Consider the following 19,155-nt stretch of genomic DNA (forward strand, 5'->3'; position numbering starts at 1 on the left):
AGTGATTTGCATCCCCTAATCCAACTGAAAATGAGTAACTCTTGTTTATGGGGCTCATTTTCAGTCACACTGCAAGTGCACGACCACAAAGGCAGATGCAAGGGAAGGGATGGAATCGTATAGCCAAAAGCAGGACTATTCTTTCTGCAGCTGTAGAATTGTTGCATCTACTTATGCTGACTGTGAAATGGCATCCTTAGAATAGTATCTCTAGGATGTGTTTCTAAAAATAACAGCCTTACCATAAATCCTCTGTCTCACTATGAGCGCTCTTCTAGACAAGTGAGACTAGTAAGTTTTCAAAACGATCCTACATCATCATTATTCCATTGAACAAAAGCAAGTTCTATTCTAATCTCCTAACTTTGTCCACCTATATTTCTGTATTTGCCTTTGATAATATTGTTACATTAAGGAATCTGTTTGTTCATTGTTATTTTCACATAAATCTGAGCTCTCTAAGTGAACGTCTGATCTGAGTGAAGTCAACGTAAGTATGTACTGAAACGTTTTCAGTCAGCTGCAGACTTTATTGTCAATGTGCCGATAATGATTTTTGTTCTTAAGATGGCTCCGGAGATAAATGACTCATTTTATGTGATGGAAATAACTTTCCTATAGGGTGTTTGGGAGGATGCAATAAAGCTTCCTTCAGTTATCCAGATGTTAAAATATCAGAGAAATCCACTCATTTCTTCACAAAGCCAGATACATGGACATTTTATGCAGTGCTCTGTATTAGTAGGGAAGACAGATTTTCCTTAAATAAGCCAACCAATTTGATCGTAGTGCATTCCTAAATAACCACAACCTTTCAGCAGCACTCACAAGCTCAACAACACATATTTTGATCCTCTGGCTGGCTGGCTGTGACTCATTTTCCTTTTCAGGGACATTTGGGTGGACTGGAGCAATGTGCCATGAGGAAAGAACTAAAGACTGGGGCTCAGATCTAAGGTGATGTGCTTCCTCATACCAGTGAAGGCCCAGTGCATACCAAAGCAGTCAATTCCACCTGTCTGAGGGAGGAAGACTTATATTCTTAACAAATTCTGTATGAGATGAAGCCTAATGTCACTGTACTGATTCCATTAGGGCACTCTTTAACACATCCCAGATTTTGCCTCTGATTTACCAGAAGCTGGTCCTTAATTAATTCCCATAGCTCTACTCCTCTGTTTGATGCTAACTGTGAGTTTTAAAGGGATTGCTGAATCAGGCCCAATGAAGGCATTAACCCAATGCATCTCAGGTTAAAGTTGTATCAAAACAGACTTCAGGTTTGCTGGAACATAGCCAGCAGATGAATGGACTATGCAGGCTATATTACATACACATAAATATTTGGGTTTTGGGAAGCATAGTACCATAAAAAAGTAGCTGGGAAAAAAAAAGAAAAAAGAAAAAAATGAACCAGAGCAAAAGAAACTTCTTCATGCTGTTTTCAAGCTCTTAACTATCATATTAGCTCAGATGAGAGTTTACATTCACATTATTTACTAACAGGTGGCATTTATTAGTATCTTACAATGCAACAGTGGGCAGAAAACAGGAAAGCACTCATTCCTTTTTGGAAGAGCTTTTTTTCTATCTTTTTTGTTGTTGTTTTTGTTGCTGTAACTAATTTATACATTTATTTTTACAAAGTAAGCCCAGTTAGTGAATATTATTTTATGCTCCCTTGCTACTATACCAACAAAATGAAATCCAAGTTCCTGCATGATGTGACATGTAAACCATTTGTGCTGAAGTGACTGCCAGGAAATGGATGGAAAGTTTTTATCCTGAAGAAACACTCAAATAAAATGCTAGCGTAATCTAAAATTATTCACTGACAGTAACTGCGGGATTTTTTGTGTTTTCTCTTTTTAATTGTCAATTTAGCTGAGCTTAGTATTCAACAATTTAGGGCATCAGCAGAGAAAGTGTTGTGATTCCCTTCTGACGTTCAGTAAATCTGAAAACAAGTTGTTGTTTTTTTAAAAGGAAGACATAAAGCAATTTTGTTTGCATTTCATGGGAAAAAACCATCAGTATTGCTGCCATCTAAGGTAAAGCACACATGTTTTCAAAGAAAGTATTATGAATGTGTTACTAACGTTTTGCCAGTTTCACTCAGGTCCTTTAAGGCACATCACGATTTCAAGGCTGGACATCCTCAGCTCCACCTAGATGCTGTGATCATGACTGCGTGCACTTATCTCCGCATTCTGCTGTGCCTCAAGTCAGCTTCATTTCCTTTCTTTAAGGCAGTTAGAAGTCAACACAGAATAGAGAAATGGTTTATTTTTCCTTCATGATGTAACTTCAAATTTTCAAGACAGCCACTTGTTCCTTTGTTGAGAGAAAGTTAAAACCAAGCGCCCATTTTTCTGGACCAGTAAAAAAAGTGATAGTTCATTAGCTTTTGCTATCAGACTCTAACATTTCGCAGTCACATCAATCCACTTCTTCTTTCCTGTGAAGCTTCTCTGTTATCACAAAGCCTCTTCAAAATTTCCCCAAGGGCCAAGACCAGTGCTTGAAAAGGAGCCTAACTTTGGACGAAACCGAAAGCGTGCTCTGTTATCCACCCTCTGAGCCCCCCCCTCCTGCCCCGACCTCATTCTTTCTCTAGAAGCTGTTATTTCAGACCTGTATCAGTTCTCAGTCTGACCACAGCTGGGAGCAGTGATCTCCACCCTGCCCCCCCCAAGCATGTGTAACATTAGTTTGAGTCTTTTATTCATTCACTGAAGGAAGTACCAAGAGGTCTCTTTAAATGAGAGCAGCACGACCAGACGACTGGTCTGCCAGAAGGATTCGGCAGTATTGTAGAAATAACTGGCTGTCAGAGGGAGACTGCTTTGAAGTTACCACTTGCAGCACCCAGAGTACCAGGGCTGGATCAGTTTTTACTGGATTACTTTCATGGCAAGCTCTTTTTGTCTCATCTGAAGAGTTTCTTTGTGAGCAAAGAATGAGGATGCATCTTGGGAATGATCTGATACTTCAAAAGATGTTTCTTGTAGTTTATCTTGCAGTAAGCTTCTCTTCTGAAGGAAATGCTGCAGAACCCTTCTATTGATCACAGTGATAGCACATGCAATGCACCTTTTCTCATTGGGCTGTCTGCGCTATCGTATTTCAATAACACTCCACAGAAAATCCATGCAAGCTAGGAGTTTTTATTAATTGACATATGTTTAGATATGTGCTCTCTTTTATAAGGCAATGTTTTTTCTGCAAACACTTCAAAACAAATCTGATCCTGCTGAAATTTACTCACTGCCTGGCAAGGAGCTCCAATTTGGATTTCATTTGGGGAACAATAAAGTCAAGAATATCTTTTGCTTTATGTTTCAAAAACATAAGACTTTATTATTATTACTATTAAAAAAAATCTGTATTGCATTTTAAGGGAGGAAAAAGGAAAGAAAGAAAGAAAAAAAAAGCATCAGCACACCAAAGCAGCTAGCCAAAGATAAAAGTTGCATTAAGAAAAGGAAAACTCATGGCCTAACTGGGTCAGCTACTACACATTTAGTAAGTTTCTAACCACTACTCATTCTGTAAGAGCAATGAAGACTGACATTTCAAACCACAGTACATTATCACGTTGCAAGTACGGGTCCCCTTTGGTTACTACACACATATACAACAGTTGATTTTGAAGGTGTTAAGCACTAGGTGTTCAAAAATAATACATTTTTAACTTAAAAAGACATTATTTTTCTTAGGCCTGCTGTCAGCATGAAAATTGTATCGGCACACTGATTTTGCTCATAGCCTTTATTTTTAAATAAGAAAATAATAGTAGAGTAAGTTCTAGGTGCGAAAGCCATTATCCAGGCATCCAGGCCTACATCCATACACTTTATTTGGCCTTGGTGGCTGAACAATTTTAATACTCTGTAGCATATCTGCAATGATAACTGCATGATTGTGGTAACACAGTGCTAACTTGCATGTGGACGACCTCAGCCTAAAGAACTCTTGTTCACAGCAGTGCTAAGGGTGCTAGTGAGCGGGTTTTGAAACATCATTTCTAGCACCCAAGTGTTAGGTACTTGAGCATATGTGCATCTTTCACATAGGAATTCTGGCAATGTTCTCATACAAGCTGGCCTTAGTCTGGTTTTGCCTTAGTAAATATATCAGTATGTATCAGCACTGTATTTCTGAGTCTTTTGACACACCTTTGACCCTATGCAGGCTACATGATCATGGACAAATGTCTCCACAGTTTTGTAGATGCTTTTTCCTCATGTTATGCAGACCTGTTCCAAAACACCCTGCTGGCAGCCTTAGAGAACTCCACAGTTTTAGATTAAAGAATTTTATGGATCAATAGAAATAATCATTGAAGCTGTTACTGCTTCTGACTGACTACCAGGAAATGAAAAATTACAGCAATTCATGAACAACCCTTCTCTCCTTTTCCTCAAAGGTCTGTTTTGAGTTACAACATGATCAATCTTCACTGACCTCAGCTGAGAGATTCTTTCAGCTTTGGATTAGGCTACATCTTACAGGCAATGAAAAAACCCAACCCTAAAACACAGGTTTACATATGCTTTATGTGAAGAGAATACTTTCCTATGTTTAGCAAGATGTTGATACTGTTTTCTGTTGCTTCCTTCCTTCGGTCATGCTGAAGCCAGAACCCAGGATGTCATTGTTACTTCACAGAGCAGTGATGAGACTCTTACAGTAACTAATAATAACAATGGATTGCTTTTTACCAATGTGAGCCAGGCTAATTTCTACGGTACAACGTAAAATGCAAAGTGGACTCCTTTCAGTTTCCTTTCTCAGCAGTACTTCCTTTCCTGTCTTTAGCACAAGCGATACTGCCATGGCAGTTTTGATACTCAGAAAATGGAAAGAAAAATAATAATGACCAAGTAACAAAACCAAATGACACCCAACCTGTGTGCAGCATCATTACTCTTCAATACACCTCGGATGTACTGTGCCAAGCTAACGGCAGCTGGTTCCGGAGGCAGGGCCAATAAGTGTGGAAATGGGGTCAAAAAGCAAGGAGCTGGCAGAGCTTTCCTACCAGCATTAATGCAGGAGAAGGCCAGACCTTCTGGGACTGAGCTCTGGTCTGAGCCAAGGACAACCTGGAGAGCTCCTGGGAGAGAGGCAACAGTGTCAGGGGACCTAGAGATACTGGAGGTGCTCTTTAACAGCTGGCTTGGGGAATGGCTGTGATTTTGGCTGCCAGGTCCAGTTGAGCCGCCTCCAGGAACAGTTCTGTTTGGAATCATTTGCTAGCATATGGGACCAAGCATTGAATCCATAATCACAGAGATGGAAAATCAGAGGCATGTCAGTGTGGCATTTTCAAAAGTATCTGTATATTTTTTCAGGCAAGACTACATGAGCATCAGCAAATAAAATAGCTAACTTTTCACCCTCTGTTTACAGTTTAGTGTGCAAAACTAGCCAACATCACAACAGAAGCAAGACCCAGAGAACTAGGGGTTTCAGAAAACTAGTGCATACCTATCCTTCAGTAATCAGTCATGATTTAATTTAGAACTAGTAATCAGTAATCGATTACTTTTACAAAGTAACCACAACAACGTCAGTCCGGGTTGGAAAGCAATAGTTTTTACAGACTCAAGTAACTTAGAAGAGATGGTTTTAGAAGCAGAGTTATAATACAGGACCACAGAGACTAAGGCATACTGCTGCATTAAAAGAAAAACAAAAGCCTCCAGAAACTTACCACTGAGGTAAGAGCCATCTGAAAACTGTAGATTCGTGCAAGGCCAAAGTCAGCTAACTTTATCTGCCCGCTGCTGGTTACAAGGATATTTTGGGGTTTCAGGTCCCGATGCACCACACGATGTGAATGCAGAAAATCCAGTCCCCGAAACAGCTGAAGCATCATATCCTAAATATAAGTAAGAAATCAATATGCAATTATCAAGACAAGGCAAACAAGTAAACTCCCTGCCATAATCTGCAAAACTAATTTAAGTAAGTATTGACCTGAATATGTACACAGAAGATAAAACCACCTATTAATATAAAACACACAGGATGTTGCTAGAACCAGTTGACTTGAACAGGTGTACTTATCAAGTTAATGTATTGTTTCTAGTTGAATTAGTTGAGGTTCATTGATAGAAGTATAAAGGCTGGTCAACACACTTAAATAGCAAAAGCATGTCTGTAAAACCCAGGACAACTTTGAAAGAATGCTGTCCAAGTAAGAAAAATACATTGCAGCTTATGGTTTTTGCATCTGACAAGTGTCTGCTTTGTCCTGCCCCGGTGAAGTGAAATCTTATCATTCACTTCAATAGGCACAGGATCTGTTTCAAACCGAAAAGCTAATTAAATGACAGTTTTGTCACAATTTAATGTTATAGAGGGGGAAAAAGTTCACTTAGTAAAACCTGCTCTATAGAATGTACTGAAAAGGACAGAAATTACCTTTGGATCAAAGTTTAGCACTAAATCAGTGTAATAATCATAAGTAACTATTCTCATTTGGCTTTCTATTGTATTATAGTGATGCAATTTTTTATTACATTTCCACAGCTGAAGGACCTATTTATTCTGTACTCATGATTTCACATTAATCTTAGTAACGTGAAAGGAATGAACCAACAGACTCAAAGCTAAATACTAGAAATCCCCAGAATTCCAAATTAGAAGGATACTGTCAACTTGAAAATTGTATTTGCAAGCCAGACAGTTACAAGGGGATGTTGCAAGAAGTAAAAAATCAAAAGGGATAAAGAAAATGTTTATTTTCCTTGTGCACTTGACTTGAGTTCGTGAAACTCAGTCCTGTGTTTACTGGTGACATATGTGCTTTCCATAAGCCACGCAGTAGGCTGTCTGCCAATCCTGTTACTAGCAATCAAAATTATCTTGAAAAGGTGGGTGGCATGAAACATGAGAAAAGGGAAGAAGGATGAACTGAAGTCAGCACTTTTGTTCTTTCTATGGACTCCTCTAATGACCATATCATAGGAACAGAAAAAACCTTACACATTTTCAAGAAAATACTCAAAGCACACTATTAAAAGGAATGCTATCTGCAAATGGATTTAAAAAGAACTCAGAATACTCAACTTCATAATATTTCTTTAGCCAGACTTATTTTTAAGATACAATTTGGCACTGCTATATAATTTAATACAAAATTATTACTTTCATGTAATGTCTCCCGATCATCTCTACAGAAAGTATTGTAAAACGCATAAATATTAAAGCTGAAAGTTCTAATCTGACCTCTGATAAAACACAACCATTTCTATATACAGCCTCTTTCTGCCAAACATTGTAACAGTGGACTGTTGATACAGAGATGAGTTTTGATTTGAAGATCCAGATGATGGAGACACTACCATGAAACTATGGAAGCTGTAGCAACATTTAATTAATTATAATCACCTCTGAAGGATGGTGGTAAACTGAGCTCTCCATTCCCTGCTGTCTGATGCCTTTTGCTCCCTTGGCTTCCCCAGATAAAACAGAGATCTGATCATTTTGATAACTAGCACAATAGGGTTTGCTCCTCTAAAACAAATGCACAAAAGGTATTGAATCCTCTCAAATTCATATGATTTCCCTTTGCAATTCAGAAATATGTGGAAGAGCTAGGACTACAGCCATACAGGTTTTAGGCATCGGTAGAATTAATACATGTTATATCAGGTCATACTGTTCTATTTTAATTTTAATTAAATCCCACAGACTTTGGATCAGTCTTGAAGAGGTACCTAAGTACATGCTAAGGATATTTAAGCATGTGGTTATCTTAAGTATGTACATAATGAATTCGGGTCTAAATATTTTATTCTAGGTAGACATATTACCAGAAAAAAAAAAAAAAAAAAGAAAGAACTTAAGGATTAGTCATTAGACCCTGGCAAGTCCCTTTTTTTTGGTGACATTTCTTGATCTTATTCATTTGTCAAGAATGTAAACTCATTCCTGCAGTTACCAAACATATCAAGATTTTTTTTTCCTACGACTCATGCTGTTTTTGTTTCATATTTCCTCCTCAAGCTCAGTGGATGCAGTTCTGCTCTGCTAGTTGCAAGTTGCAAGCAATGTCTTCAGTTTCTAAATTCAGAGTTTTCATCCAAGCATGTGGAAAAAAAAAAAGAAAATATTTGAAAATGGAAACTCATATCTCTTTCTCTTCTCCCACAGGACTCGAAAGATGAATATCATTTATTGAAGCTCTGTTCACACACACCAAAGGGGATGTGCAGCAGAAAAGTGGATCAGGAAAGTTGAAATTAAGAAGGTATAAAAACGAAGAACAAAAACTGGGGAAAAAAGTGCTATATTTCCTCTTCTGGGAAATTCAGATTTAGTCCATATAAGCTATTCTCTATTATTCATTCTGGATAGTTGATTATGCTCTTTTGATATCCCTTGTTACTCAATATTATACATAGGAACAAATTTCATTTCACAACTATCATAGAGGAACAGCCCAAAGATTCACATGTGCAAAGAAGGGCATTTTGATGTAAAAAGACCATTTGCTATTTGCGATTCATTATTCTCCTGTTATTAAATTCTCAGCTAAGAGCAGAAAAACAAATCACACGAGAAGGTCTAATTATTATGTGCTTTAAAAGCATACTATCAAATTGTGCATCTCAGAATTTGACATTTGTTTGCATAAATTATTTATTAAAAAGAGTATTAACAAATTATGAACAAAAGGGAAAAACTTTTTTATCCATAATGAATCATTAACTTTGTGCTGTCCATAAGCTTCGTCTAGAATCCATTAGGCCTCAGGTTTGGAAATTACTTCATACTCTTAGTCAACTACCTGCAAGAAATATCTAACTCAGTCTTGGCTATGTGGTTTTTTTTGATACTGTAACTAACTTCACAAGATGCTAACCTTTGCTAGCCTATTGGATAATGGCTGTAAACATGCACGAGACATATCACTACCTAAATAAATCAGGATAATTCCACTAATTTGATGGAAACACATCCATTTTTTATTGGTGATGATTATCCAGCATTATCCCAATTACCAAAATCTAGAAACAACAAGAGAGTCTTCACATGCATCAAGGATTAGTCTGTTGAATGTCTGCTGTTGAATGTCTGAATGTCTGAAAAACTTTCTCTGGTACCTAGGCATACCATAATACTTTGGAATTGCAGTTCAAATCATATTTCAAATGTTAATTGAAAAATGATAAATTCTACTTGACGAACAAGAAGATTCATTCCTTAGCAGATTTGAGGACCAAGCTCTAACTTCTAGTCATGCTCTAACTTCTGTCAGACATTCTTTGGATAATGTACATTTGCAAACAGACATCAGTTTCTGTTATTTCAGATTAGAGATTTCTACCATAATTAGAATATCACAAACCCTCCAATGGCTGTTGCCTGAGTTGAAGATACATACATTATTCCACTGCGATTGCTTTCAGATAATTACGGCCTTAAAATGTTTTTTCCCATTTCAGGCTGCATTTTCAACGCAGTCTATGAACAAACCTAAAACATTTATCCGTAACTCAGCAGAAAACTGAGCTATTTTGGGATGCAATGAACAAATACACTTTTCTTAAAGGCAAAAATGTAGCTTCAATTTTGTAAAAACTTCATAATGGGAACAGAAGCAAAATTTGCAATGGAAATACAGCATCTTTTGCATGTTCCACCATACTTGGCATTGGTGATGGCATTCCTCAGTTTGATATGTATTGAATATTAGGACTAAATTACGATGAATTTTGCAAGTAGTGCCATATTATATCATGTCTCAATAATACAGAGAAATATGTGTATTTATGGTCACAGTCAGCTCCTGGTGCTAGTGAGGGTGGGGACAGGCATGGGTTAGGCTGAGCAGCTGCTGCTGCTCCCTCTGCCAGAGGTGGACTTCACAGCTTTCCTTTCCCATGACTCATTGGCTGGAGGAGCAGGAAGGCTTGATTTCCTACAGACTTTGTCCCCTCCTTGTCCTATCCTCTCTAGATCTTATGCTTTCTGCATCTTCTGATCCATAAGTCCCTTCCAACCACTCTGATCCTTTAAGAATCACACCACCTTGACGTCCAGGTAATAATATGTGTCACTTGCCCATGTTAACTTGTTGTCCAAGGCCAGATTGAGTCTCCAGGGAACTCACACAACAAAATAATCTTTACCTCTTTTCATTATTAGGCCAAATATACCACAGAGAGTAGTAAGGAAACTCTCACAGGCAAACTTGAAAACACCCAACCTGCAGCACCCAAAATGCTGTTTGGGCTACAGCACACAGTCAAAGGCATAGTGGCAACTACAGATCTGGAGCACTGGTATGGGGTAAAAAAGAAAATAACCCCCTAAGTCTGTAGCAGATTGTCCTCCAGAAGACTGTCTTTTAGAAGCTATTTGCCTTTTTGCTGGGTTGGATCTTCATCACTTTTTGGGTTTGCAGCTTTTTTTTTAAGCTGGGGCAGTTTGACTTGCTACATTTTAAACCTCTTCATGGGTTCTTTGCTGAAAAAAAGGGTCTAACGTGCAAGAATTTACAGCCGACGGCTCTCAGCTTAAGTACCTTTTGTCTTAAATTGCATGAGATGCCCTTGCTCTGCCTGTCTAAACCAAAAGAGGACGATGGCATGGCTGTTGACCAAATAATTCAAGTATCTACTCAAAGGAAACTAAAAGTGCGTAGTTGTTTTGGGTGCAGGTGTCAAAGTAGCAGGGGCTGGCCTCTGTGAGGAGAGGCCAGGGGCTGCCTCATGCTGGACAAAGCCGCCTCCAGTGGCCTCACCACAGGGCTCCGCTGAGCCCCTCAGCCACGCTGGGGGTGTCTCTGGGAAAAATTATTTAAAAAAGGGCAGAAAGGGCTGGGGGGAGAGAGGAGAAGGGAACAAAATAGCGAAGAAAACAGAGGGAACACCAAGGTGAGAGGAAGAGGAGGAAGTGCTCCACGGCACAGCAGCAGCCCTCGGAGGACCCGTGTTGGAGCAGGTGGATATTCCTCAAGGAAACGTAGCCCACGGAGAGGGCCCACGCTGGAGCAGGTGAAAAGTGTGAGGAGGAAGGTGAAAGGAGGTGAAAAGGAGGAAGGAGCAGCAGAAGGAACTGTTAGGGACTGACCGCAAGCCCCTACACCCCACCCTGCTGCAGCACTCGGGGCAGGAGAGGGATCAGGAGTGATATGGGGCCTGGAAACAGGTGGGGGAAGGTTCTGTTTTACAGTGTTGTTTTAATGTTTGCCTTTTTGTTTCCCACTTATCTGAATTAGTGGTTAAATACTTTAATCAGCACCAAACTAAGACCAAAGCAAGTCTGTTTTGCCCATGATGGCAACTGGTAAGCAATCTACCTGTCTCGTCTCAGCCCACAAGTTTTCTCATTCCTGCTCTTTTTCTTTTATGCTCCCATCCCACTAAGGCTGGGGGGGAGTAATGAGTGGCTGGGTGGGATTTGGGCTGCTGGCCAAGGCTAACCCACCACAGTGGTGAAGCTATAGATGCTCGATTTTGTCTTTGTGAAGGGGGACACAGGGCTATGCAACTGACAGAAAACGTCAAGAATAGTATGTCTTCAGAGAACACATGCATAGGTAACGTACAGATATGAATGGCTACTCATTATGTGAAGATCACATTTCCTCCTTGTTGACTAGTATGTAAAGAAAGAAAAAGCATTTATCCAGATTAACCTTAGTCATAGCAACATGAGTTCCCAAGACCAGAGAAAGTAAGTCTGTGAAAGCCCATAAATATATTTGGTCATACTACCAAATAAGAGCAACATGGTACAGATCCGTGTCAACTACAGACAGACCCTAAAGCACAGTCTTATTTAATTTTTTTCCCAGCCTATTTTCATTTTCCGGTGCAATTTCTGTGCTAACATTTGGTAAAACACCACAACCCTTTGGGATCTCCTAACAGTTCTCTTGCTCCTCTGCGGAGTATCTCACGCACCTGCACAACAACCTGCATCTTTCACCCAGAGATTCTATTTATTTGTATCTCATTTTTGTATTTTTGCGGAGCAGAATGGAATGTCCCCATTTTGGACGGCAGGTGTTGGGATACTCATCCTGAACATTTCCTGTAGGAGTGTTTGCATAAGATACAACTGCAAGTGTAAACAAAGGGGACGAGTTTTAGACAGCAAAGTGTAATGAATCAGCCAGGCTAGTTTGATGAAAAGGCTCAATGCCTCTCACTGAACAGCAAAACCTTCTCTGAGCAGAGGAGCAGCAGGATGAGGCCTCCTTTGTATAGTACAGGATTATACAGAACCCCCAACCACCAAATTGCTTTCATTTTAAAGGATGTTTTTTAAACACGCTGGAATGAAAGTTTAAAGAGTTCTCACATTCTCTGGGGCCTATTTTTGAAGCTGAATAATTACAGCACTTCTATGGTTATACTTTGTAACAAACAGTCAACATTAATTAATGCCAAAAAAACAATGGCATTCCTGAGGAATTACACAGTACAGATACATGAATAGCAAAAGACATGATTAATGTTGTTACACTGAATCCCAAAGGCATTAGTAATAATTTAGTGACTCCCTGTTAAATGCAGTGATTTTCTTTTTTAAATCTTGTCCTTACTCTGGTGTGGCAACCCATCACACCAGCCTACCTAGAACGCTGTGACTGCAATGGTGGGGGCAGTGAAGCAATTTGTCATGACCTGTGGGGCTGCAGGATGCTCTTCTCCATGCAGCTGGTGCAGTGGCTGGGACACAGATCCCTGCCTTTGCGCCCTTTCCCTTATCTCTCCTCTCAGGAGAAAACTAGTCTGATCAGTCTCCCTGCTGGGCATTCAGAAAGGGAAGGAGGAGGCTAAGCTCTTTGCCTTCACCTAACCACATTATAGACTCTCAAGAGTCATCCATGATCCACCTGAATATATTCAACCCAGGGTATAGATCTCCTACTTATCCTTAGACTGGGTTACACTTTATCTCGGAGAAGTCCTATTGCTTTCCATGGAAGTACTCACATAGGAAAGGTCGTCCCTCAGAAGACAAGACTACTGTGATATTCCTGCCAATTAACTAGATAGTACTGTGAACTTCAAAGCATATTCAATTTTAGTATGTTCATTGTCAGATAGAGACAAATAAATCCAAATGACCTGTTCACTTAGTCTTATTCATCTACTTTACAAGATAAAATGTTCATTTTCTGTTCACAGAATAAAATGCTGTGCAGAAAGAAAAATACAGCAAATTCATTTACTGTATGAATAGCAAAAGGGAACTAATACCTGCTAAGTTCATGCAATGAATTGATCTAATAATGTGTTTAGTACACTGCTACCCTAAAAGTAAACAATTTGTTGAAAATTAAATCCCAGTTAAATTTATTTTAAAATATGAGGTAAATATTTGCATAATTATTTTTCAATTGTAACATTATCTTAATCATATCAAAGATACTTTAAAACAGAGTTGATTAACAGACATTTAAAAATATATTCTGATAATATCTCTTTCTAATCTATTTTAGACCATTTCTATAAGAAAGAAAGCACAGTTCAAACAAGTACTTCTGGATTACAAAATTTTTATGACGAAGAACCCTGCAGACATGCCTACTCATAAAAGTATACGTCTGTCTACATGCATGCACGTATACGTTTTAGTGTTTTGTATAATCTCATTGGAGGCTTCCCTTAAAATGGAGGCCTGGATTTTTATTTTACAGGACTTTAAAAATGTCAATTTTAATACATGTCTGTTTTATCAGTATTTTAATACTGCCAGATTTTCATACTGATCTCAGTAGTTGTGAACTAAAAACCACATTCAATATGGAATTTGTACTTAACATCTGTGGGATACATATATATATATATATATATATACACACTCATGTATATATATACACATATGAATGCATTTCATTTCAGACAGAACAAAATTAATTTTAGTGGCTATAAGCCTTTCCACTTCATTTTTTTCATTTTATAGCTCAACACCTGAGAAGTCAGTTTGCAATACAGATCTTTCAAGTTTTAATGTGTCAGCTGCTATTATTCATATTTGATGAGAAGAACTTGCAGGACTGAAAGGAAACCTACATAACTGTTGGCCTACTTACTGTCAGTGATTCAGTGTACCAAAAATTCCCATCAAGGTGGAACTACCAGGCATGCAAATGAGACACATGTTTCCTACTTGGATACTGGTATTTTAAAGAGAAAATACATCCAAATTATATGAGAACAGAAAGGAATTTTCTTTTATTGATTTGATAGAAATTGGCAAATGTGACACTATTACCAAGACCTGTCTTGGACATGAATTTTTTTACAGCAGGTGAATGTATTTTTATGATTAACAACTTTTTTTACTGTTCAAACCTTTCTACTCTTTGCATCCAGTAGAAAAATGAATAAAAGGCACATCTCAACAGAATTTATAGATCTGAGCCTAGATAAGTAAACAAACAGAAGTTTTCCCCATGTCTCTGGGTGATATCATCACAGTTTTGTACATCCCCAAATGTTTTCTGGGAAATTTCTTTTAACATTACTTTATTACAAGCTTTTCATAACACTATATTGGATACAGTAATATCTCATAGTGCATCATGGTCTGACAGTTCTTACCCACTCTGTTCTTTTATTCCTCAGAACATCTGAAAAAGTGATGAGAACTAAAATAAACCGAGAAATTCCCCAAACTCTTTACTGGCTCACCTGATTGGTAAGCCCAATACAAATGACTTGAAATAGCATCTGCAGTTTGTGTGCATTAGTTCTGACTCTTCTGGCACATGTCTGGGGACTGACCTCAGTCAAAATTTAGTATCTAAGTGCTACACCAGAACAAGCTGGATAGCTCAGGAAGAATTGCAGCTTGAATTTTGGAGAATACCTTTCATATAATTTCAACTACTTGCAACAAGAAAAGCCAGCTTTCTTGCAACAGATGCTATGAGCCTATTCCTTTTGGGCTAAATAGCAGACTTCCAGTTGGCTGAAGTCAATCTATCTGGAGCACTGTACGTACTCTCCTCTCTTTATCACCTCTCAGTAGAATTTAATGCTTTCAGTTTTTAAACAAGATTTTTGATTGCTTCTAATATGCTTAGTATACACTTCTCTCATCTTGGGACATCGCCATTTCCTCTTTGCAGACTTTGCTTCTGCATTCCCAAGTTGTATTTTGGGACATCCTAAGTGTGTTGTCACTTGTGGCAATCTTTCTGAAAGCTCTCCTGATGTAATCAGAGAAATTAGTCTACCCAGAAAATTCGGAAAGCTGGATGAGGCTCCCTTCAACAACTTCATTATGCTTCTGGGAGGAGTTGCACAGAAATCACTGTCTCACTCCCTGCCAGAGTCTACAGACAGTAAATTATCAACCACGGATGAGCCGATTCTCCTCCACACCTGTCCTCACAAGGAATATACCAACAAGCAAGACCCCTTCCTTGGTGGAGCATGCTGCTCAGTCAGCGCTGCAGCTATTTACCAGCACCTTCGTGATGCTGTTGGCCATAATAGCTCTTTTTAATCTACTCAGACTCTGGGAAGGGTTAAAAATATGACATATGTTGACAGTTGACACTCCTCGCTAACAGGAAAGACACGTTGCTGTGGGGCCCAGATCTCGGCTTCTCCTTCCCTGCAGCTGTCTGTGGATAGCAGCTAATTGTATCCACTTGTTTAACCTCGGGGATAACGTCTGGAGGGGACCAAGTGCCACAAGCGTACTTTTTTTTTTTTTTAACGGTCATTTCCTCTCTGGTGTAACTTGCATGACAGCATGTGACAAGCAGAAATTAATGGGGACACTGCTGTGCCAATACCTCTTGAATTGCTTTGACACTGGCTGCAGGCTGCCTGCTTGGCCACCCAGCCAAGACCTCACATGAAATATGGCAGGGGGCCCACAGCTCTATTCACTAACAAGCCAGCTGGTCAGTGATTAGAAAGCTGAAACAATGCTGTGCATATACATCAAGAAAAATGCTTTACAAACAGCTTCGGACTCAGGAGGTGAAGTCTGCTAGAAGAGTAAATCTGTAAATCTATCTTCTGAGGACTGCTAACTTAAGCTAACACCGGAGGTAATGTGGAAGGCCCTGGGAGATGACTGTCCTACATTATCACCTGAGCACAACAAGGGCTAGCTTCAGAACAAAGACTAGCATCTAAGCATGCTTAAAATCAAGTGCAAACAGCTTAGATCACATGGATTCAGGTCCAGAGGAGCATTCAAATTATGTAAATACATAGAGATTTATGACAGACTACTCTCCCTACTGGTCTATCAACACCTTGGCAACATTGCTGACATTTCTGCGGAAATTCTCATTGGATTTGTCCGCCGTGTGCCATCAAGAAGGCTGAGATTTGTTTATACACCGATACATAACAACAAAGGCCGGGACTTTAGAAGTATCCCAGGGGATTTGGATGACCAGATCTCCTACACCCAAGGCAACTTTGAACATTTCAGCCAAGACTTTTTTGAAAACCAACAAATCCTTGGCTAGACACAAAAGGCTCAAGACTGCTTCTTTAATTTCTCTCTCTCTTTAAAAAAAGAAAAAAAAATCCACTAAAAATGCACGTTCTCTACAAAACACCTGCACGACAAGAAAATAAGTTATATTTTTTAAAAACTAAGGAAAAAAAATGGTTAATAAGATCCTACAGGATTAAAAATCCAAACATTTAAAATACAAAGACCTTGAGCATCTAATTCCCATGGCTCCTTCAATGATATAAACCCAGTCCTGCCTTTTCTGTTTAACAGAAAACTTGTTTAAACTTAGTATAACACAGGTCTGCTCCATTTCCTCATATGTAAAGAAAGGTATTTTGTGGTATATAAAGATATTTAAGATCTCAAGGCACTGTAAAACAGGCTGGCAGGATAGCTGAGTAAATTTTGTGAATTTGGAAATGGGGTTACTTCAGAGTTTGGACTTTGAGCCTAATTCATTTTGATTGCTAACATCATCAAAAAGTGTAGAAATCCAGCATATTAATTCACGGTACTTTAAAGCTGACAAAGAAGATGGCCTCATATCAAACTCGGCCAAAGCCCAGTGAAGGCACATACATACATCAATCAGTTTTCAAACACCGGTACTGGCCCCACTGCTTTTTAGTATTTCCATATTTCCATTCTCCCAAACCTATTAGAATCAATAGGACCTTCAGAAAATTGTAGATGATGTTTAAGACAGAAGTCCCAACATGACGCCAGACATTGCAATACAGCAAATCACCTAGAGTTAGATGCTCTCATAATAAACAGATAATGATTTTTACTAAAGATGTTAACAGAGAAGAAAGCAAGAAGACAATCCATAACATACATGATAAATAAGGGTGAGTTGTGCATTTTAAAAAACCCACTTTTCAATAATTTTTTTCTGCTTCTGTTGCACTCGCATGGCTGAAGTATCATGATGCTCTTCAGTGCTGTACAACGGCTCAACACTGGGGTCAATTACTGACTGCTAGTCCCAGCAGTTCATTTAACTTTGCTTCCTCTGTTGCTCCATATTATAAATTCAGGGATAATGGTTAACTACTTCATGAGTGTTGCAAAGATTAACTGGTTAATGTTTGTTAAGTACTCCAAAAAGAATCCAAAGATTTAGAGTTTGCTTTCAGTTATAAAGGTGTAATAACCTTCAAGAAAACCAAGGATGTACAGAAAATAAAAGATTTCTTGGATTTAAGTTATGGGTGGAAATGGTCTTCAAGGAAGAGCTGAAAGGGGACAGTGGAACCAGCTTAATGAGGAGCCTCAACCCAAGAATTGTACATACAGAGTTGCAATAGTGTTACAGCATTTTATGAACTGTCAAAATATTCTCCAGGATGAGAATCTTACTGATGCCTTACCACACCTAAGTCAAACATAGTGAAAAACAGAATTGTTTCTTGGGAGCACTCAGCCACTTGAGTTGTTCTCCCTATTTACAGAAGCAATTAATTTGCAATTGTATTAACGCTAAATTAAAAAATCAATAGCTCTTGAACCAACAGCTTTACAAGGGGAACAGGCAGGCACTTTATTCTACAGACAAAGTACAGAGAAGAGATTTTGCAAGAGGAGTCAAGCAAGTGCACAAAGCCTTTTGTTTTCACCAAAAGCATGCGTAACTTCCCATAGCACCAGAAGAGGGGAATGGCTGCCCATTCCCTTCCACTTACAGGGTCTATTACTGTCTCCTTTCTTTGATGACTTCCTACCTTTTTCTTTACTTCATTCTTTCCTCCCTTATTGCAACTTGTTGCTCTTTCCTGCCCCATCCCCTGTTCTGACCCTTCTCTTCATGCCTTCACTGCACCCCATATTCACTCAGCCATTTCCTCTCCTGGACTCACTTTCAGGCTCTGTGGTCCTACTTCATCTCTTTGGGTTGCTGCCTCCCATGGGCAGGTGATTAGCAAGCAAGGTACTTCAGCAGATGCCAGTTATTAGCATGCCTCTGCAGCTCATTGCTGGATTGCAGATACAGCAAATGGTAAACGGCAGTGATGTGCCTGGGGTGTTTGCTCAAAGCGTGTCTTTGTTTCTAAAAGGTAGGCTGATGCTCCCAGGAGTGGCTGCAGTGGTGGGTTATGGTCCCACACATCTGCTGAGTCTCTCCAAAGTGCCACAGGCCATAGCCCCTCCAGTTCTGAGAAGACTGACACTGATTTACATTAGCGTAAATTAGTGTTAACCTGGCCTTGTTTTCTTTTGAACACTTGACTGGTTCTTAAAAAAAGAGGCATCTTCATCTCTGGTGACACAAAGAGCAATGAGCCTACTCCGTAATGTTAGCACAACAGACAGAAACTGGCTCTGTTTTGAGGGGTAAGGGTGAAGCTTGAGGCCCTGAGCAACCTGATCTAGTGAGTGGCATCCCTGCCCACAGCAGTGGGGTTGGAACTAGGTGATCTTTGAGGTCCCTTCCAACCCCGGCCACTCTATGACTGAGGAAGGGGAAGAAAGGTACAACATGAGTCAGCAGTCTTCTTGGGAGGGAAGAAGGTTGTGTCCAATGTTTCACAGGCACAACACCCTCTCCAAATGCTAAACAGAATAAACTCTAAGCAAAGAGATTTTTCATAAAGAGCTAAAGTTACGGTACAAGTTAACTTGTAAAAAGAGCTTATCAGTGGAACAAACTGCATCCATGAAGCAGTATCTTTTAAAAGCAAAATGTCA

General features: G+C 39.2%; 1 protein-coding gene across 3 annotated transcripts in view; it reads right to left on the minus strand.

Annotated features, from left to right (window-relative positions):
• Window positions 1-19,155, minus strand: part of CDK6 (cyclin dependent kinase 6) — a 142,177-nt gene that overhangs the window by 80,733 nt on the left and 42,289 nt on the right. For 2 of the 3 annotated variants that reach the window (XM_066991718.1, XM_066991720.1), the window contains exon 4: window positions 5,720-5,887. The exons of the other annotated variant lie outside the window; for it this stretch is intronic. In XM_066991718.1, coding sequence (XP_066847819.1) covers window positions 5,720-5,887 — 168 coding nt within the window. The remainder of the gene's footprint in view (window positions 1-5,719; window positions 5,888-19,155) is intronic. 3 annotated transcript variants of the gene reach the window in all.

This window comes from Anser cygnoides, chromosome 2 (assembly GCF_040182565.1).
Source record: "Anser cygnoides isolate HZ-2024a breed goose chromosome 2, Taihu_goose_T2T_genome, whole genome shotgun sequence".
Lineage (NCBI taxonomy): Eukaryota > Metazoa > Chordata > Aves > Anseriformes > Anatidae > Anser > Anser cygnoides.